General features: G+C 35.7%; 2 protein-coding genes across 4 annotated transcripts; one reads left to right on the top strand and one right to left on the bottom strand.

Annotated features, from left to right (window-relative positions):
• The first annotated feature begins 124 nt into the window (after nucleotides 1-124).
• LOC135620125 (nicotinamide adenine dinucleotide transporter 1, chloroplastic-like) lies at nucleotides 125-8,433 on the top strand. 2 transcript variants are annotated; one of them, XM_065122809.1, is made up of 9 exons: nucleotides 125-482; nucleotides 597-692; nucleotides 2,051-2,160; nucleotides 5,573-5,621; nucleotides 5,731-5,840; nucleotides 6,980-7,074; nucleotides 7,170-7,258; nucleotides 7,343-7,437; nucleotides 7,592-8,433. In XM_065122809.1, the coding sequence occupies exons 1-9, from the start codon at nucleotides 413-415 to the stop codon at nucleotides 7,826-7,828; spliced, it is 951 nt and encodes a 316-aa protein (XP_064978881.1). In that variant the 5' UTR covers nucleotides 125-412; the 3' UTR covers nucleotides 7,829-8,433. The 2 variants fall into 2 exon arrangements, with proteins under 2 accessions (XP_064978881.1, XP_064978882.1); XM_065122810.1 differs by having other exon boundaries at nucleotides 2,054-2,160.
• A 1,238-nt stretch (nucleotides 8,434-9,671) lies between these two features.
• On the bottom strand, nucleotides 9,672-21,383 carry LOC135581235 (lysophospholipid acyltransferase LPEAT1-like). Of its 2 annotated transcripts, XM_065122812.1 has the most exons (10): nucleotides 20,781-21,383; nucleotides 19,585-19,704; nucleotides 19,445-19,482; nucleotides 18,161-18,225; nucleotides 17,317-17,385; nucleotides 13,216-13,349; nucleotides 12,106-12,246; nucleotides 10,996-11,059; nucleotides 10,257-10,544; nucleotides 9,672-10,101 (listed from the first exon to the last, which is right to left on the bottom strand). In XM_065122812.1, exons 1-9 carry the CDS (start codon nucleotides 21,297-21,299, stop codon nucleotides 10,525-10,527), a joined length of 1,170 nt encoding a protein of 389 aa, XP_064978884.1. In that variant the 5' UTR covers nucleotides 21,300-21,383; the 3' UTR covers nucleotides 9,672-10,101; nucleotides 10,257-10,524. The 2 variants fall into 2 exon arrangements, with proteins under 2 accessions (XP_064978884.1, XP_064978883.1); XM_065122811.1 differs by lacking the exons at nucleotides 9,672-10,101; nucleotides 10,257-10,544 and having other exon boundaries at nucleotides 10,762-11,059.
• Nucleotides 21,384-22,605: the final 1,222 nt, after the last annotated feature.

Here is a 22,605-nt window from a genome sequence, read left to right on the forward strand (position 1 = left end):
CATCTTGTCCGTTGAAATATGCCGACTGGACTCGCAGCGGCCGTCGCGATGCAGTTCGACGGTCGAGATCGCTCTCAGATTCATTATTACTTGATCCCGTCTATCTCTAGCACTATATCAACAACTCGTTCGGAAACAGCGGTCCGGAGGTGGCAGATGCGAGAAGAGCAGGTGGAGAAAGGCTTCCGTCAATGGCGTCGTCCGTTGCGCCTGTGAGCCAGTCGAAACCCTAGTTCGTTTTCGAGGCTCCTCTGTCGCAAGGATCTCTGTCGACTCGATTGCAGCCTCCCAGGAGCTTCCGTCGCGCCCATGCGACTCTGGATATCCGCCACGCCCCTCTCGAGAGAGGAAACCCTAGTTCTTGATCTGAACCCCCGCCTCTCTCGACCTGTCGTCCGCTTGAATTCCCGCGATGACGGCCGAGTCCCATAGCCCGACCACCAGAGGCCTCCTCTGTCACGCCGCTGCCGGTGCTTCCGCTGGTAGTCTCAGATCTTTGATTCTTTTCCTTCCTATCGTGTTCTTGGATATTTGATACGGTAAAATCTGGGCGTTGTTGGATTAAACGGGTGGAATTTGGATCTTATATTGGATAGGTGCAATTGCGGCTACTTTCGTTTGCCCACTGGATGTGATCAAGACCAGATTCCAGGTCCATGGATTGCCCAAAATTTGTAGCAATGGTGTGAAAGGTATGGATTTTTCCTTGATGGACCATTAAAGATTTCCGACATGCAGGTAGCTTCTAAATGTCTCTGCGTTTGTGCCGTGTAAATTTGCAAGTGTTCCACAATCTTGGCATCAAAAGTTCCTAAAGTAAAAGTGTGGAGGAGCATGGCTGGTACCGTCAGAATGATAGAAAGATGAATAGAATCAAGAAAAAAGCTTGACAGAGCCATGTAAGTAAAAGGATGTGTACGGTCAGAAAAGAAAACAAAAGAGAGAGGAATGGTGTAGAATGGAAAGGTCTGGCTAAAAATGAAGAGACGTGTTGTTGATATATAGAGATATGGAATGCATGGAAAGACTTAATAATACGTTACTACATATAGTGAATATATAGGGGGAAGTGGGTTTTGAAAGTTCTTAGGTGAAGAAATCCAATTCATAAGTGATGAAAGGATAAGATTATCAGATGAGAATAGAGAACTATTGTTGCATGATTGCTTGTCCACTTATCCATCGTTATGTTTCTCTCAAAACTGTGTAACACATTTAATGCTTTTCTGGGACAAATCTACATACTTCCTGTATTGTTTGTCATAGTTGAGGTTTGTAATATTTAACTTCAATGCATAATTTGGAATACTATAGTCTATCGATAGCTTAAGTTTGAGCTCAAGCGACATATAATGCAACTGTGATGTTTCCCTCTGGTTGTGAAACTTGGATGATTTTTGTATCTAACTTTGTCAGCAGCATAAATGTCTTCAGAGAACCCTACTTGGCATAACATGGAATTTCTAATCATGTCACATCATGTTCTTATTGGGGGAAACTAATTTTCTTACTGAATGTTTTTGCTTGATGCAAATAGAACATTTAACAAAACCTCCTCAATGAGGTCAAATGTCCATTGTTTATTGGAGCAGCATGTAACTTAGCTTTGCTGCATGCGTTTTTTTTTTTTTATTATGACTATTTGAGCTATCTAAGTGATGTCGGAGCATACATAATAGCGCCACATCAACCAATCTGCTGATAATATCATGTATTTAGTTTGCATCACATGGTGATAATGGAAGTTATCTTACTCTTTGTGGATAATCTTGTCAGGTTGTGTTCCTTGATCGTGGGATTTGGAATAGAATTTTTAAACCTCTGGAGCTGTGTGTGATTTAATCACTATACAATGTCTCAAGCATGAATGTACCAGGATATTAGGATTTAGAAACACATAACTTTCTACAGTTTTTAATTGATTGTGATCAATATTTTTAGTTGATATATCCAAGAGGCAGAAATAGTATATTCTTCCATTAGTTTTTAAAAATAATTCTTGTATTTATCCATTAGTTTTCAAAAATAATTCTTGTATTGATACTATTAGCAGGTAGTGTCATAATTGGAAGCCTTGAACAAATATTAAAAAAGGAAGGTGTGCGTGGCATGTATCGTGGTTTGTCACCGACTGTTTTGGCATTACTCCCTAACTGGGCAGTAAGTTTCTACCTGTCTTTTCACCAAGATGAAATGTGTTTTGCAATAAGCTATTTTATCTTATAAAAATTGTGGACTTCAAGTACCTAAAAATGCATGAAAGTATTAAAAAATTGCCTAGTGTTACTCTATTATTTATGAGCAATAATTTTGCTGTCATATTTCACACTTTGATAATGGTATTATCTGTGTGTTGTGAAGTTGCACATGAAAAATGTATCACTTTTTCATATATTGTTAGAAGCTATGTGAGGTAGTCTCTTTCATGAAAATAATAAGTTAGTCACTTTTGGAAATTGACTGCAAAAATATTTCATGCATGTATTATATGCAGTTGGTTAACGTTTTTTTGTGGAAATGACAATTAGGTCCATATGCTGAATTAAAATATTAAAAATTGGGATATTATTATTTGTAAAAAAATTGTGATTGGGGTATAGATAAGGATCTTGGTTGACTTGTTTGGTGAATTCAAATTAGGAATTGTGGCTTTGCCAATGTAAACAAAAATTAGAGTACTACAATTAAAATATCAATAAATTAAAAAATAACTCTTATTGTTCCTGTCCCTTTTTCACCGATAGCTATTAATTAGTGCAGCTAACATGTGTCTCCCTCACCATTCTTCATTATCAACTAATGGCTATGCACAAGTAAATACTATTATACTGTTGAAAACTCAACCATCAGAGTTCCTTCTCATCAAGCAGAAAGAGAATCAGTCATGAAATGCTGATCTGACATAGTCCATGTTGGGATTAATTATTGACCTAATCTAGATTGGCCAATTTGTTTCGTTAGAGGAGCTAAATTATTCGTATCTTATAATGCAAGAATTTTTTAAAAAAATCAACCTCTCAATATTGGGCTAGTGTAGATTGGAATAAAATTGCATAAAAATATGTCAACTCTTTTTTCTTGTAGTAATATGAATTGAAAGGTTGGACTAGTGTAGATTGGAAGCCCATTATGCAACAACAAGAGCTATTTAAAGCAAGGTTCCGAGGCGAACCACAAGTTTGATCATTGTGAACCACAAGTTACCAAGGCAACTCCTAAGGCAAGTATAATTGTGGCATGTATTGGTGCAAAGATTGGAGAATATCAAAACGTTTAGTTTCGTCACCGATCTGTTGCTATGTATTTTAAGATTGATTACCGTACTACTGCTCGAAGAAGAATGACCAACTATAGCCGTACTGTTGTTGGTCAAAGATTGTCCATAACATGATGATTGGGAATACGACGAGCTTCGCTCTGTGTCTACGTCGTGTAAGCTTTGTCGCATTTGCTCGAAATCATCCACTGCCTTCCTCTTCCCCTTTCGTGTATAAACTAGATCAGTATCTCATCGAACTGCATGATCTGAATCTTGGGTGGCATGGATAAAATACTACTCCTCGACTCCTCGACACCGTCGCCATCATCAATCGATTCACTATTGTCCACGTCGTTGCCATGTCTCAAGACTGAGCAGGTTGCTGAATGCAATTGAGAAGATGTCTCGTCTCTCGACTCGATTCTTTCTAATGGTGCGGCTGATGCTACCACCTTCCCCTTTACCTTTTCCTTTGCACACTGGGCAGATGACTGTGATGATTGAGTGTCTCTAGTTCCTTGAGTAGTCTGACTTCATGTTGTCCAACTCCTTCCATCACATTATGATCGAGTGCAATCTTCCTCCTCATTAAGTAGAGGATCTTCTTGATTCTCCATTGTTTTGACCCACTCTAACAATAGTTATGAATCTTTGTTGTAGTATTGTTGGTCAATGGGATCAATCTTTGGTTCCTCTGGCTCCTTGTCCAGTTTGGCACATCGCAACCTTAGTCGCATGCTGTAGTAGACATATATAAGTTTCTCCAATCATTTTTACGATGGTCTGTTGTGGATCTTCGTGTGAATCAATGCGAACGTTGACCAGTTACGTTCACAATCACTTGATGTCGTCATCTACGAAAGTACAAATTGTAGCTTTGTGGAGTTCAAGAGAGTGCAAATGAGAAAGGAGAAATATCTGAGTGAGAAAGTGATTGAGAGAGTGTATGAGTTAGAGAGACTGAAAAGGGTAGAATGAGGAGGTAGAAAGGGTTTAAAAGCCCTTAGATTTGGTTCAAACGGTCAAATGGATCGTTTGAATTCAACAAATCCTAGCCATTGATCGGTATCAATCGAAATCCGACGTTACTAATCGGTACAGGTCAGTAACGGTCAGATTGTGATCGTATTGATTGGTACAGACCACGTATCGAGTAATACAGGGTCCCCTGTTATGGACCACCTGATTTAAGGTGGTTTGTATGTCGGTCCCCTATCGGACTGGTATGTACCACCCAGTATAGGTTGGCATGGAGAACCATGATTTAAAGTTTTGTTTGTAACTTTGTAACATTCTAAGATATTGATGTGTACTTGGGACACCCTTTTTTCCCGCCTATGTAGGTTTCGTGTCAATTTCCAGCACCCTTCAAGATGAATTCTGTCATTATTACTCAACAATTGTAGTATGATGGCGGGTTATAAAGTATAAACTTCTATAAATGGTTGTTTAGTGTGAACATGAACGTTGCTGACCAACAAAATTGGAATTTGGATCTGAAGTTACTCTTTGTCTGAAATATTTTGGATCTTAGAATTTGTGGAATTCCTATTCTTATAAATATAGTCTGGATATCTCAGCATTTGATGTCAAGCCGAAGCTTTGCATGAGGAAATGTCATCAACAACATGTAACTGATCAAGAAAAATAATTCAGACTTGAAAAATTATTGTTTGGGTTTCACCATGGTCTGCGTATAGTATACCCATTTGGTTCTGATAAATCAGTTTATAAGTCTTCTCCCACTTCTGAGATGGTACAAAACTGGGAGTACTATAGTCTTTCCTATTTAAAGGCTCGATGTCCTCATCAAGTACTAACATAACACAACAGGGTCTAGAATTAAATCCGAGCATGGTGCTTGTGAGGCCATCCTGACTCTAGGTCATGATGCGTCTCTATCTTATTCACAAGTAAAAAATTTTATTCAGAAATCTTATCATGCTTGATGCTAGGTCGACTTCGATATTTATCAGAGCTCGACTCAATGGAATAATTGACCAATTAACTTGATAGGCCTAGAACCATGTGACCCAAGATGCTTAAACATATTTAACCTGTAACTTAACACTTCTCACTTCCGATGTTAGACTAAACTGGGGGTACAGGCTAAGATCAGATTCTATTAGATATTAAATTACAAAGGCTTAGAGAAGAAATGAAATTAAATATTTTCAACACTATCTCTTTCTACCATCTTTCATGGTCCACATGATAATGGTTGCATGTCCATTCCTTTCTATGGTTGAAATGTTATTTTTATCTAAAGTTATAAATTTGTCATAGTAATTTTTTTTCTACACTTCCATCCAGGTTTACTTCACAGTCTATGAACAATTGAAAAGTTTTCTTTCTTCAAATGGTTAGTAGATTTATGGCGTGTTCTCCGTAATTTATGTCCTTCCATGTACAAGGTTAATGTTTGAGTTCAAATTGTCTTTAATGCTTTGTTTAATTTGTTACTTCGTTAGATGGAAACCACCAACTATCTATAGGTGCCAATATGTTTGCTGCATCTGGTGCTGGAGCTGCTACTACAATTGCGACTAATCCACTCTGGGTTGTCAAGACTAGATTCCAAGTATGTCAAATATATTTGGTAATGTATTTTAATAGGAGAATACATTATACTGAACACCTTGTTGGTTGACAAGTATGATTTTATATGGTAAAACAAAATGTGAATCATACCTGATGGATTTTATTATTATCTGCATCATAGTTCAACGCAAGATTCATTGTGCATCACTGATTTAACTATAAGAACCTGAAATGTGATAGTTTAGTGATTCTTCTCTCTTTGCTTTGAAAGAATGTAGGTATGTGCAGAATGGTAGGATGATTTCTGTATAATAGGATGCCTCAATTGGATGCTTTAATTGAATACATAAATTGGGCTATTTGATGAATTGTATCATGAGCATGCTGCCGCCATGTTCTTTGATTTGTACTGCTTTTTGAATATTAGATTGTTGTGTAACCTTATTTTTTCATTTTTCAGTTTTGTATATCAACTTTGATGATTTGTTTGTTGATGTGGCTAGCAAATAGAGTTGTCCTCATTTCACTATATAATTGTTTGGGCAAAGAGTAACACTCTTTGGGTTGAGTTTCTATTATGGTTTTCAGAATGGACATTGGCTCTCTTCAGCTGTGTTTTCTTTTCTTTGTTTTTCGGTTACACAGTGGGTTAAAGGTGATTTAGTTCTGTGGAGTCCTGTCATGCACGGGGAATTGAACTACATTTCCTTTCTGTGTGGACAGCTCCATTCTAAAAAAGTAGAATTGTCATTCTAAAGAGGGACTAGTAGAATTGAACTTTGATCTGGTTTCCTTCCACGGGGAGTTGAACTCTGATCTGGTGCCCGAAAAGGGACTAGTAGAACTGTTATTCTAAAAAGTTGGTACCATCTTCCCCTGTGAGCAAATAATCTAGGTTCATTTGCCCAATGCACTTGATCTTTTAAGGGCTAAAGCAAGAATGGACAACACACAATCATGTTTTGCAAGCTCAAGGATTACTGTGTTAGTTGATAAAAAACAGGAAGGACATAAACTGCAGCAAATACTTATCATTTTGACTTTTATGATTATAGTTTTGATTTCATGATCCTCGGATATCTGGTTCATTGGTTCTTTTGCGCAAGACATGGAGATCAATTACTAGTCAGAATTATTGAGTTGTCATACTGCTAACCATTGAATGCATCATATATGCAGGCTCAAGAATTGAGAGTTGGCACGGTTCCTTATCAGGGTACACTTAATTCTTTGAGGAGAATAGCCCATGAAGAAGGTATTCGGGGGCTATACAGGTGAGTCATTCTTGAAGAAATATGAAAAGACATATATTCTAAATTCAACTTGAATATCTTATTAATTGAATGTCCTGATATAATGTGTTGTATAGTGGTCTAGTGCCTGCTTTGGCAGGGATAAGCCATGTTGCCATCCAATTCCCAACATATGAGAAGATAAAAAGTTACCTGGCTGAACAAGGTATTGGTTAGGAACTGTATCTTAGTGGAAATTGTGTTAATCCTTTGTTGCTTCCTTGCTTTAAGATATGCTCTTTTTTCTTAGATAATACTACAGTAGATTCGCTTACTGCACGTGATGTAGCTGTTGCTTCATCTATTTCAAAGATTGTTGCATCGACATTAACCTACCCTCATGAGGTAACTTCTTCTGTCCAAGGATATCAGAATTGTTCACCATACAAAGGCATGCAACCATAAATTTGTTTTGTTTTAGCTTCTCGTGATTGTGATTTTTGGGATTTGTATTTCTGAAATGAAAATTTTAGGGCTCACTCCTTTTTGCTTATGCTAGGTGGTCCGCTCAAAGCTTCAAGAACAAGGGTTTCATGCTGAGATGCGGTATAAAGGTGTCATTGACTGCATTAAGAAAGTATTTCGAAAAGAGGGTATTCCTGGTTTTTACCATGGTTGTGCAACAAACCTCCTTCGAACTACTCCAGCAGCTGTAATTACATTTACCAGCTTTGAGATGATTCACAGATTCCTCATCAATCTATTCCCACCTGAATCACATCCACATACGTTGTAAGGATTATACTCTGGCTACAGAAAGTTGATGATGGACTAGCCAACAAATATGATCTGTTTCATGCTGCAGTTCATTTGCCTGAAGGCCCAGGCCTTGTGACAGTGACTGTGCTCGTGAGCTATGAGAAGCTTAAATTGTGATTTCACTGTTGGTAAACAAAGTAGGCACCTTTGAACTTGTAGAAGAACATGGTGCCGGTGAAATAATTCTGGCAGTCACCCGGCGAATGAGCGTGCCATGTCTGTTTTTTTTTTTTGGTCTCAAATTGGTTATCGTGCGAACTGGGAACATATAGCACGATAATGGCCACAAAGATGAGGTGAGTTTATCAGTTCTGCTTGTTGTTCATTTGTTGTTTTAAGTGGGTGTCAAGGCAAGATTTTGCATTCCACAAATGTTGCTAGGGAAGAATTTTTTGTGGGGGGTAATTACTATCCCGATCAATCACTATTGTAAAACTGATTATAATTCTTTAATCATCATGTGTTTTAGAAATAAACCTTTGGGGAAAAGATGCTACATTCTTCAGGTGCTTTTACATTTTTTGTAACATCAAGGTCATATTTTTCAATTGAAATAAAAAATAGTTAAATTGGTGCTTCGCATAGCATATTATCTCTTCATCTTGGGTGATAATTCTCCCAATGGAAAGAAATTTTGTATTGGCATGTCTGTTGGTCGTGTCTGGTTCAGTATGTATCGGTGTATTGCGGTACAATACATTTTGATATTTTAATTAAAAAAATTGAAAAAAGCTAGTCGAAAATAATATGTATATATATATACACATATATATATACATATATATATATACACATATATATATATATACATATATATATATATATATACATATATATACACACACATTAGGATATTTTTCTTTTATTTTTTGTATATAAATTAAAATTAAATAAGAATAAACTATATCAAAATTATAGATCGATAGAAATTTCAGACGATAAAAATATATATCTTTTCAAATCTATCGAGGAAGAACTATGTTGCACCATCCTCTATTGAAAGGTGTCTCTATTGATGTATTGTTGTACATGTTGCTACTATATGCATAGGATCATAGATTACAAAGGAGATGTATCTTGTCATCAAACTGAAAACGATGATTAATCGTGTCCGACAGACCCAACTCCCTGAAGTGCATTGATTGCTGCGTCCTGACAACAGTCCTCCGCCACCGTGACATGTACTTCTTCTGCCTTCTGAGCAAAATATCATTACAGTTTTTAGCTGTTTGGACCCAATCCAACATCAATCCAAAATCTTCTTTTGAATGTACAAACCAAGAAGGTTCAAAAGGATGAGAGTCTCAGGCTCCTCTATTTCCTTGCCGATCCAAGAATGTCATAATAGCCTTCATAGTGCATGCAAATAAGCTTCTCGAGGCATCTATACGCTGGTTGTGTGCCTTCATGTGAATTAATTAATGTGAACATGTATCAACCAAGTTTGCACCCTCTTGATGGCATTAGATTGCAAACCTTCGTTAGATTTGTTGTTGATCCTCCAAATTGCTGTCACCATAGTGCAAACAGCACTCTTATCATACAAACAAACTATTAACGTACTGTACGATAAACTTATATTTAAATAATTAATTATCATCTGAGCCAGTACCTTCTAAAAACAATCTGCATTATATAAACAAAATAAATCATCAACCAATCAATCAGTTGGGCGCTGGCAAGGTCCGTCGGAGGCCGGGTATGGATCAAAATCCGACCATAACCAGCCTAATCAACATCAAAATTTTTTTCAATTCAAACCGCACCGAACCGAACGATACATACTGAACTATACCAGTACACAGATCAAAATCCGACCATGACCAACCTCATCAAATATCAACTGTACTGAGAGATACAATAGGCACACCAATTGATATATACTTAATACATCAGGAATTTCATCTAAAACAAGCTGACCTAGGTTGCAAGCAATGAGATTGCTGTTCATGCTCCCAACTAATACTATAAATCTACACCACAAATCTAGTCATGCACATCACGGCTAAAAGCTTTGACAAATTACATATAACATGTTTGAGTCGATCAACCACAACCAACTCTGGACTAGTTTCACATAAGCTTCACTAAAGATTACGAGGTTCAACAATGGTTCAGAAGAACGACAAATTACATATAACCTGTTCGAGTCGATCAACCACAACCAACTGTGGACTAGTTTCACATAAGCTTCACTAAAGATTACGAGGTTCGACAATGGTTCAGAAGAACAAGTTTCAGGTTTCACATCTGCATGTGAAACATATGGGTAAAGTGTAAGCTGAGTTTGGCTCGATATGAATGTACACAGCAGTGAATAGCAGCAATTTGTAACAGTTTCCATTGTGGAAGTTGAGATCTAAAAGACAGTTTCAAAGATAAAAAAGTACTACAAATTGCTATACCTTGAATAAAAGAATAATCAACGAGCTATCTATAAGCAAGTGGAACTGTGTTTCTCTGAGACTATTGTGTCCAAAAATGTGGGAATAACAACAATCTGGTGGAGCATCTAAGAAGATTCAGATGGTAGCAGATGCTCCCTGGAAGAAATTTCTTGAGCATGTACTAGGCTGTACAGATTGTGAGGCATGACAAACAAATACAGTGTCATAATATTGCTTTCATTTCTATGCTTAATTCTTATAAATTATAGAAGAATAAGACTCCCAATTAGCTTTGGACACATAAACCTGCAGGAAGACCAAATAGATGGTTTAGTTTCAGTTATGCAGGCTTACAAGGCTACATACTCATCCAAGAAACAGCCATTAAATCAAAGAACCAATACAAGAGGGATATAAGTATTAAAGGGTCCCATGGATATCATGAACCATAAAAAGAAAAAAGAAAAAAAAAACCTTAAGAAAAAGCTCTCAGTTCATGCATTCTAAAGTCCAAGGCATCAAATGTCCATATTTTTGTAGCCACAATATTACCATATCAAACTGGGTTACACAATTTTACAGCACAATAGTAAGCACTGGTCTTTTTTATTCAGAATGTGAACAATGACCGTATCTGAGAGTACTTAAAAGTGTCATGGATGGAACAAGCAACCCAACTGATGGTACAAATCTTTGTGATAGAGTTCAATAGTTTTTCAATCATCTTTCTGATGTAAAACACGAGGTAGACTATTACCATTCAGCACAGCATGATAGATTCGTTTCTCAGCAAGCCCGATATCTGAAAGTGTTAGATTACCCTGCGGAAAACCAACCGGCGATTGGATATTACCGAAATGAAATTTTAGAACAGACCAAAAGTCAATCTATGAAATATCATCTACAAATTCATATTGTCACTACTTCTGACCATGGAAATAAGATTAGTTCAGCAATGGACACTTATAAAATGGATGTTTAGCATAAACAAGGACAAAACCACTGCAGTCAACAAAGAAACAAACCCAAAATAGTATAATAATATATCTTTTTTCATAAACCAAAATATCAGATTATTGCAAAATAATCTAAACCAAATCATATATCCCATGCGAGAAAGGCATGGGCTGCAATATTCCTAACTGAATCCAATGTTTTAACAAATGCTAAAGTAAAGATGCATGATAGCTGACAAATATGTGGATTTCAAGTGGGTTAAACACAGAGTAGATGAAAAATATTGTAGGTCCAACAGACCTACTTATCAACTAACAGCTTCAAAAGATCATGGACCCCGAGCCACCTACTGTTGAGTCCCATCATTTGGTTTGGTGATAGAGGCAGTTATATATTAGCATTGTCTCGACAGTTTATTTTGCTCATTTCTTAGAGCATCGATGCCTAATCCAACCTATGGGGAACTCGGATCAAAAATAGAATTGAATTCAAGGGTGCATGGGCTGTGAGAAACTCGGATCCCTTCTTGGAACCAGGGACAGGACCATCCAAGTCTTTACCAGCAATGTTTCATTCACATATCAACCGCTGATAAGCAATACAAATAATATGAAAAGCAGATTTAACGGGCTATAAGATTTGATGTCATAGCAGACTGAAAAGGTTGTGGAATGGAATCGAGTAACTAAGAACAAGAACACAGCTCTAGGAAAATCATTCATCGCAAGCCTCCTAATCTATTATATGTTTGAATTGGCCTACGTTCAGGCTTGATGATAAGATCTGGAACTAACACAAACTCAGTCATAAACTATTAATTGGGAAGACCTCAACTTCCATATTAACGATGCTGTAAATCTTCAACAAGATCAAACCAAATTAAGATTGAAGAAAAAAAATACAAGTGTACCTCGGTAGCCATTAATTTCCTAACATTGTTAGCATAGAGTTTGGGATCCTCCTTTTCTTGCTCAGAAGGGTAGTAAACAGGCAGCCAGATGACCTCAATGTGATTCACAAACTGACAAAGAAGCAAGAAAACATGGCGTACCTACAAATTTTCAAGAAAAAAGGGCATTAGAAGTAAAAGATAACTTAAGAGAGTTAAAAGGGAGTATGCAAGATCTGAAATATAAGACTAATTTATGGTTATGGTAAAATCTTGTCTTCGCCCTTTGTAATGATGCAAGATCTTGTATCCATTAATAATATTTACAAGAGAGAAGGGCCTAAAAATAAAATTTTGGTGGCTTAGCATGAGATTGAATACTAGAAGATAGTGCATTTGGCTACTAGTTCCAGAGATATGGGAGCAAGGTAGTGTAAGAACAAATTTTCAGGAAACAAGAACACATGATTGAAGATCAGGGTAAAGTGATAAGTCAGGTCACTATCTTCCATCAAGCAGTGTTACCTAGCCACCGACATAGGAATATGTACAGATATATCCAAGTATCCAACTCAGCAAGCCCAAACAAATAAGGTTACATTTATTGAAAAATAAATAAAAAATATAATATGTGCAAATAAAATACGTTATCTACAAATAAATAACAATACAATAATCTGTTAAAGATACCATGATTGATTAGTTTTAGGAATCACTATATAGACATTAACAAAGAAGATATTATATTTCTGTTAGACTATTAACCTGATAAATCAGTTGGTATTTGTCTGTTATGATAAGCTATCTTAAATAGCAGTAGAATTTAAAAAGTCACTTGAGTTTCATAGAGTCATCCCAAGTTTGAGCAAGTCAAAGTCCAGTCTTGGAAGACAAAGTACCTAAACACGTGAGTCCAGACAATATTGGTACCAATTAATTCACTAATCAACATGTTATAAAACTTGGAGTTCTGGTCTATTTCATTCTTATTCTGAGTGATAATGCAAATGAATTTCTGAAAAATTTTATAACTCACAACATATATCAAGTATCGATTAATTGGATAAACTTATGTAAAAACTGAAAAGTAAAATGTTATACTTAATATATAAATGGCTCATGATTTCTTACCCCTGATATGGAATCCCATGCTGGACTGAATCTGCAGTAAGGATATCTTAGAATAACTGGAAGGACTGGCACTTTTGCTAGAAAGGCACCAGACTTAAATGGAAGAAGATAATCACCATTCGTTGTTGTTCCCTCTGGGACCAAGAGGAAAAAAACTATGACATCAAATATTTTACTGGATTAAGTAAAACTCAAATGAATCTGAAAATACATCATCTTTACATAATAAACTTTTGAGGCTTCGAGCAATAGAATTTGTTACAATCATATTGTAGAGAAGCAACCTAACCATGGTCATTTAGATCTACCTATCAGTGGTCTATCTGGTAGGGAAAAATACAATTTTTAAGCATTATTAAAGAGATTGGATTTGGCTGGATGGGACCCACAGTGCCAATCTTTTACCCCTATTCCATTCTTTTTTCTTGATCTTTTTTTTAGTTTGACTTTATAATCAACTTGGCCAGAAAATTTTGATCCCACTGTTGACTATATGTAAACAAAACAAAATCCCCAAACTCTTACTACAAAAATGTGCATATTTAGCCTTGCAATTTTTCTTATTTTTTCATACAATTACAAATTGGTATTCCAGGATGATGAGGCAAGGGGCCATAGCTTACAATTTAGAGAATTGTGGTGAATTTCAAGGGGGAAAACTTTGAAAAAAAATCAAGTCAACGTTTACTGCCCCAGTCACTGCTGTCAGAAAACTCTCAAATCTCAATTGATAATCAAGACTTCAAGCTAAATAGACATAAATTTAATAACAAATTAATTTTTTATTAATATAATATTTCACTCCTTGAATCGAGGATGAAACATTCATATCTTTGATAACAAAGAAACAAGACCAACATAAAAGCTTGTACCTTGAAGCAAAACAGCAGTATGGCGAACCAAAAACTTGGGCATGGCTGACACCGTTGAAGAGAAAAGCAACCGTAGTCAAGCCATGTCCATAATATTCTGGAAAGTTGTGTAGAAGTTGCAAGAATTTCAAGAGAGAAGATCTTTGGAGTATGAGTACATGGAGGTGATTGTAGTTTAATTAAGAGGCCTTTTTAATGAATCAAAGTCAAGGAGACCAAATGATCATTGGGATCATGTGATTTTTATTGGCTGTTTGCTACGTAGAGATTGAACCTCAGGCCAAACAACGATTAAGGTTCACCACAAGGACAAGTGGATTTAGGAGTGGGTCAAGTTGTTATGGAGTGGTCGCGACTCGCACCTTGAACTAGACACATGAGGGCCTATACTGGCTGACCTTAGACAATTTTGGATGGATTTTATGTTTTCTAGTGACTTTTGGCTAGTTTTTCTTATTATTTTACCTTGACTAATCTATGGTGTTTGGGAGTCTTATTCTGGGTTATGCTAATGCTAGAGTCTTATTATATCCTTAAATTATTAAGAGGTATACTTTTAAGCCTTTGTGGATTGACAAGGTTATCTTAGAACGAAACTGTTCTCTCATAAGAAGTTATGGAACTCTTAGTAATCCTATAAATATATGATATTATCAACCCTACAGGATATGCATGATATTGGACATCTTTTTTATGCAATAAAATAGTTGTAGATTAGGAGTATATTTTGCTCCTCTTGTTCTTCTTTGGAAAGCTGGTTCTCATTGTTTTGAAGAATATCTCAATCAGAGTCACATCAAAGTTGTGAGCAAATACAAGAGTTAAGATTGGCATCTAGTACAAAGTTTTAAGGGATCTGATGAATGGAAACACCATCGTGCATAGTTTATAAGGGTCCTAAATACAGTAACATGAAAAGATGAGATGAAGTTTTTAGAGGTTGTCAGTCTAAGACGTGATTTAGAAAAGGAGTGTTCTTTCTTTTTTTTCATATTTAGCTAAGAAAAATTAGGAAGATAACAAGAAGAATAGGAGAAGAAAGAGACACAAGCAGAACATAACCAACCATCACAAAATACTTTCCAACAAATTATGAAAATAAATCAATAGTACCACAAGGTGCAAACAATTAATATGTTTATTCAAAAACTAAATATAAGTTGGTACATAATGTGGAATTTCCATTATCTGTGGATAATTCATGAACTTCTCACAATTTTAGTGAATTCTCTTATTATTATCAAAATCCACTACGTAGATGAGGAGTTTGGATTTTTGGACATGGCAGTTATCTCTTCCAAGGATAAAAATACCACCTATTCCAGTCTGGTCCGACAACCAACAGAACATAGACCAGACAATTTCGCATAGTAAGCCTGTATTCACTTTTTAAATAAAAAGAATTGTCAAACAATTGTTTCCTCTCCCTCTCTCTCTCTCTCTCTCTCTCTCGCTCTCGCTCTCGCTCTCGCTCTCGCTCTCCCCCTCCCCCCTTGTTGCTGTTGCCTTCTCCTCTCTATAGCATCACTGCCTACCTCCTCTTCCTCCGCCACCTCCTGTTCCACATCACCTGCCTCCTCAATTTCTCTTCCACTTCATCCTCCCTCACATTCTCTCCTCCTCTACCAACTCTCCCTCCTCCCCTCCATTGTCTTCTCTTTCTCTTCCTCCTACGGATAAACTTGTACGGATCGGCACAGGGATGTACCAACATAGTGGAGACTGGAGATTACATTATTCCATTTTTATTTTTAAATAATTCCCCAGGATTTAGCAACTTTAGGATCAGCTTTTCAACTATGTGACTACACTACATTAAATTTTATCATGATAGCTAATTATTGAAAAGAGAACACATACTACAACAATAATTGAACTTCTCATTATACAAATAATTTATTTTTACTTTATTTAAATCAGCACGCCCTCCAGGCCTTATTTGTTATATTCTTGTCATTCAACAGCTACTCAGCTATCAAGGACCTCTCAAGGTAATAAACATGGTTTTGCAGAAAATAAGACCATGGTTCTATTTGTGCATCAGCTACACCAAAATATAGACTCAACTAAAATCATTAGCTATTTTTTCTTCTTTTGTGCCAAACCTAATCCACTTAAACCATGATCTATTATAGATATGGAAAGTAAAGGAGATCTTAAATTATCTAGATAACTTCTACCATTATACCACTTGAATGATGCAAAATCATATGTTGATATCTTAGTTCTGAAATTTCATGGTAGATACATTTCAAACAATAACAAAGATTAATGTTGGAACTTGCACTTTTCAGTTTAAAGTTCACTTTTGTTAAAGAGCAATATTTGTTTGCTTCTTCCCTTCTAGTTTGTTGATATAAGGACCTAACTTAGATTTGGAATATAATTTACTTATTAGGTTGCATATACCAGTATTTTCCAAATGTTTTGTGGCTCTCTTTCTGTGTATAGGATCTGATATTTGTTAGATAGATCATGGATTTAACTGACACAACCTTATAACAAATATCATCCGAACTTTCCACAATGCACCGATCACTGACAATTTATTTTCCAAGATTTAAGAAATTAAACATGTAGAATCCAAAAGAGTGCCTCAATTGTATCAATATCCATGTTTTCAGATTTTTCTACAAAGTGATACATCTCCACATTTCTTGCTTCTAATACAGAATATAATTGCTTACCTCTCAACAAAATTTCTATGTCACCATTCATTAATCAGATTTCTATGTATATCTTTTTCTTGCGTACAAAAATCCATATCCTGTGTTTCAATTGTTTATTGACTTTCCACCAAATCCTTGCTTTTGTTATGCCAAATCTTCTTTTTCTATTTCCTTTTTTTGAAATTATTCCCACATAAGAAATTACTAGCATCAACCTCTGGTCTTGGACTAACTTTTTTACTAGCACTGCGATAAAGAAGTGCAAAAACCCTTATTTAATTTCCACCACATCTTATTTTGTGCAACCTCCAAGTCTAAACTCTTCGAGGCATAGGGTGGTGAAGAGGCCACACATCACCTTCAGCTAATAACCTAGCCCTATAGTGTAATTAATAGAGATTTCCGTCCAGTAATAACATTTTGCCTAGGCTATCATCTACCTAATTGCAACCCAACCCTTTTCAGACTTCGCATTGACAATGAAAGGAATTTAACAATCCACAAGGCTATAAATTTATTAAAATGGTAAATGAGAAAAAAAATCAGCAGTGCATGTTGACCTGGAAAGAGCAACATCATTGGGCAAAGCTTATTTTCATGGGCCTCTTGGATTCTTTCTGTCACCACACCTGAATGGATGAAAAATAATTGAAGTGATGCAAAAAGAATGCATAATAGTGGAGGACAAATGCAGCAAACAGAATTTACTGCTAATTATACTGCCACAGATGGCAGAAACAAAAGTTTATAGCCAATTGCCAAAGAAGTGAAAATCAATCTTTGTTTGTTTACAGACACCATTACCGGTTGGTACATACCAGTTTGATCAGGGACCAATACAATACCCCGGTATGAGATTGCAACCCTTGGTGTTAGATATCTTAATTGCAAAATCATTTATACTAACATGAACTTGTAAAGGGTATCAAGCCTTTGTGAATTCTAGATCATATCTTTTTCTCTATGGCAGTTTGAATCAATACAAGGATATTGGAATAGTTTGTAATTGCATCTATTAGATCATTCATGTGGGCTCTTGGTAACAAAGTATGTATTGTGGTACCAACTACCAAGTATCATCCTGCATGTTCAACAAGTTAGCTTGTTAAACACTAAACACATTTTACAGAGTAGACACAATTGCACCTATGATCATTTTGTGACTTAACTTAGATACGCCAAATGCAAATTTCACAAGATTAAAAAAAATAGTGGCAAGGATATTATTTTTATGCAGAATAAACACAGCAATGTAGAGGCCAGCCAAATAAATTCATGTTCTTTGGGTGGACATAGTCCAGCGGAGCACAAAATATCTTCAATAGAGATAACTGCCCCAGTATAAGATCTTCTCTGGCTTAAAATATTTGTAAAGAACATTCAATTTTGTGAATGTTAATGTACCTGAAACACCTTTAAAATCGGAGGATTTAGACTCTCGTTGAACGTAGACACAACCAAGGCACTTGCTGCAAATTAAAGCAATAACAAAGCCATCATCGTCTAGCTTACTTATCAGGAAATTAGATGAGATTAAAATCACAAGTACACATTGTAATTTTCATGAAACAGCTGTCACAGTCTAAAGGCCTATGATTTTAATATTTTTTTTAGAAATTGAATACATGCCTTGAAGATACACACAACCAAGGCACTTGCTGCAATAAAAGCAATAGCAAAGCCATCATCTAGCTGGCTCATCAGGAAATTAGATGAAATTGAAATCACAAATCCACATTGTAATTTCAAGAAACTGTACTACAGTCTAAAGGCCTATGATTTTATCCATTTTTTTCAGAAATTGAAAGATAAATAGCAGAATCCATATCAGGACTTTTAGAGCTTATGAAAATGAAATATAGTAAGATGACCTCAAACTTTGTTAAAATGTCTAAATAATATTTCTTAGGGTGCCTCATTTAAAAGAATATTTTCATATTGTTGATCCTAAAGGTGAACTTTGATCTAAGTAACTAATTAACAATTTAATTGATCTAAAAATGACTTCTGTAATTCAACATTGAGGAGCACCTTTTAAATTAATTCCAGACATAATTCAACTATCTGTCTCATACAACAACTCCAAAAAAGAGGCTCACCATGACATATGTGGTCAGGGTTAGGTTGGTATTGTTTTACTAGTAATATGATCTCATCAAGATTGAGGCACTGGACCATAATCCCATTTGGTGAAAAAGATTCAGATAAACATAGAACAAGGAATATGGTATCATCCACAAAAAAAAAGTAATATGCTTATTTCAATTTGGCAATCATGCATCTACAGCTACTAAAGAAGAAAATTTTATTCTCACCATCTTTATTAGGTAAACATGCTATTTATTGTCTACCAAAAGATCAGCAATTTTAAAGAGAAGACCAAATCTATCTTACAAAAGTAAGTGCCGCTATGGCATCACAAAGACTTTTTCTAAGAAATGTAAGGGTTGCAGGGGAAAAGCCCATAATTAGTTAATTTGAATCAATAAAAAAATATTCAGATTTTTATACTCAAATGTTCCTTTCTGAGTGAAAAGAATGTAGTAATTCTTAAAATGATGATAAATAGATGCAGCATAGAATCTAGTACCAAGTTAAATATGCCAGACTAGTTGGCATCAAAATCACAAAACAAGGTCTCAACAGTAAATTACAAATAACAAACTAACAAAATAAAGAAGCAAGTACCTGATGAGACCCACTAGGGGAAGCTTAGCTACTGATCTCTTCATCAATGAATTTCAGGACGGCAAAATTGCAATATGTCAGATCAATATAACACATACATCAGCTTCTTAGTTTTCACACAGATGTGATAAATAACATACCTTTGCAACAAAACTTGGAAAGGATGATGACATATGATAGAGAATATCCACATATGAAATATGATTAGACACAACTGCACCTGGTCTTTCCGATTCATCAGCCTGATCTCTGCAGCCATCCTGACAAATTAGAAGGGAAAAAATATGCATATTATATACAATAAACAGATTTTCTGGGTATAAGTTTTAGCTATCTTGAGTCTATGATTCAACAAGGAGGAGAATTGATGAAGATATTGCCCTCAAAATAAACTTCGGGTGATTAAAATGGATAATGGCATCAAGCATAATTTCTGTTGCAAAAGGAGAAACGGTGTCTGAGGGAAGGCATTCCGCTTGATAGGAGGGCTTTTCTGAGTACTTGAAGGTAGCTCAAGAGAGGGAGTCAAGGGTGAAGTGTTGGTGGGAGTTGTTAGGGGGATCCTTCCTATCATATGGCATTTAAATTGAAATAAAATAAAATAATTATAAGACACTTGTATCGCTAATATTGCTTTATGTAGAGTGTTGGCCAATTATAAAATGAAATGAACAAAAAATGTAACTAAGATAAAATGTTGAGAAGATATATAGAATTACTAGGAAAAATAAAATAAGATAAACTTTAGTTCACAACCAATTAGGTATAGGACTAACAGAGGATAAAATGATAAGATGGCATGGAGATATTCAAAGGAGACTATAAATGCTATGATTATATTAGATGAGTGAATTGGGATTTGTACTATAAGATGAGGTGGAGGGAGACGTAGCTCGATGATGTGAAAATATCAATGTAGTCAGGTGCAAATAATTGTTTATTGCATCTCCTTGTTATGTTTATTATTAGTATTCTTAGGAGGCTCTTTAATTATTTGAATCAAGCATGCATGCACTTTAATAATTTGAATCAAGCATTCATGAAGGTTAATTGTTCACACTCTCCTTCTGTGCATGTCTCTCATGAAGTGCTTTCAAGAAACAAAGTTTGTCTAGCTCATGTACTATGTAAACTCTTAAAAGCTAGACATTTAAATGAAAAGATGGTAACTCGAAATGCATGCCCAAGTAACCATTAATACCAGCAGAGGATGGTGTGAGCATGAAATCCACATGATTTATTTCACAACAATTCTTTATTCAAGAAACAATTGGACATAATGAAAAATCAATTCATAGTTATTATCTTTCTTGAATCAATTGGGTCAAGTATATACCTCGTTTCCAATGCTCCTGTGACTCTCTTTGATCCAATAAAAACCAAACGTAAAGAGCATTGCCCTAGAACAGAATCTCCCGCATCGGACCACCACCTCCCTCCTCCACCCACCCATATGGGCGTAGTCCTCCTGCCCATCCTCCTCATGCGGAGCGGAGAACAGCGTGCAAATCCGGCATATCAGGTAGTAAATCACCAATATCAACATCCCAAGCACCAAGCGGATCGGGACCAGCGTCACCGCCGCGATCCCCAGCATCACCTTCTCCGTCGCGGGGATCTCGCCTCGCCCCATCGTCCCGTACGCGTCCCTCCGCACATACGGTGCGTACTTTCGCTCCAACTCCTCAATGCTCTCGGCCGTTGGGCTTGCTGCGGGGGTGTCGGACTTGAGGAGCGGCTGCTCGTCCTTCAGCGTGGCGCCGCGTTCAGGGGAGACGCTGACGGTGTCTTCGCGGGTTCCGTTGGCTCCGGTGAGGCTATTGAGTTCGGACGCCATTGCAGAAACCATAACCATAACCCTAACCCTAAGCGTCGATCCAAGAAAAACAAGCCATGACAGATCGATAAAGGTCCGGTGGACGATGACTTCGCGGGCCGACCACGCACACGGGAAGGACAGTTGAGATCATCAGATCCGTTGATTAAATAATGGCTATAAAGATCCTGATCCAACGGTAGAAAAGACAGTTTCTAGTTTTCTTTTTCAATAATATATATAATTATAAAAAAAAGGCAAAGATGCGAAGCTTACTATTCTTATTTTTCTTACTATTTATAAATTTTTACTATTGATAATCCTTAAAAAAATTAAAAATATTTTTTTGTTATTTATAATCCCTATATTACCTATTTATCCTTTTTTTTTCCTCACAACTTCTTTTTTTAACTCTCGTCCGACCTCTCCCCTATCACCCCATCGAGGGAGAAGAGACGAAAAAAAAAAGAAATGAGGATGAGAAAAAAAAAGGTATTTATATACATTTACAAATGAATAATTTAGAATATTAAAAAAATTAAAATTAAATTATAAGTAATTAAAAAATTTATAATATAGTAATCTTGAAAGATAATTATATCCGTACTAAGTATTAATCTAACCTAAAATTTTTAAAATAATATATATATATATATATATATATATATATATATATAAAGAAATTATTATTTATATCTTTTCCGTTTAGTATATTAAAAGTTCGAGATGAGTTGAACAAATATAATAGTGTTAAACTAATGAATGAACTGATCGATTATATAATCAACTGTCAAATTAGAATTAAAAACTAAAAAATACCTAAAAATGGTATTTGATTTACGAGTATGATACCGTAAAATTTCTCTAACTTGCCTCAAACTCAAACTTCAAGAATAATGTAACATGAATATTTACTCTCTTGGTTTACCTCATTTTTATTTATTTTAGGGGTTTTTGGATTTGATACGTTAATACATTTCATTAAAGAGTGTAAAAATGTAAAGTTTGTCCAATAAAAAATTACTGCATTTGGACTTTCTAATTTTATTAATTTTAGGTTTTGTCGAAACATTTTTATCTTGCTCAGTAATTAAGTATGTTTCATTTGCGAGTGTAACACTATAAAGCTTATTTGATGCACCTCAAACTCACAGTGAAAGGAAAATTCGTGAATTTGCTAGATCGACATTGTTCGACATTTTATGGTTGTAGAAATATGGAATATTCAATTATCAAAGTGCGAAGTCCACAAAATTATTATATACTTTAGGGTTTCTCAAAACAAGGGTTGCATTTCATTACTGATAATTAGGAGGTCCCTTAAGTGCTCATTACTAGTGTTATA

The sequence above is a fragment of the Musa acuminata genome, chromosome BXJ2-8 (assembly GCF_036884655.1).
Source record: "Musa acuminata AAA Group cultivar baxijiao chromosome BXJ2-8, Cavendish_Baxijiao_AAA, whole genome shotgun sequence".
NCBI lineage: Eukaryota > Viridiplantae > Streptophyta > Magnoliopsida > Zingiberales > Musaceae > Musa > Musa acuminata.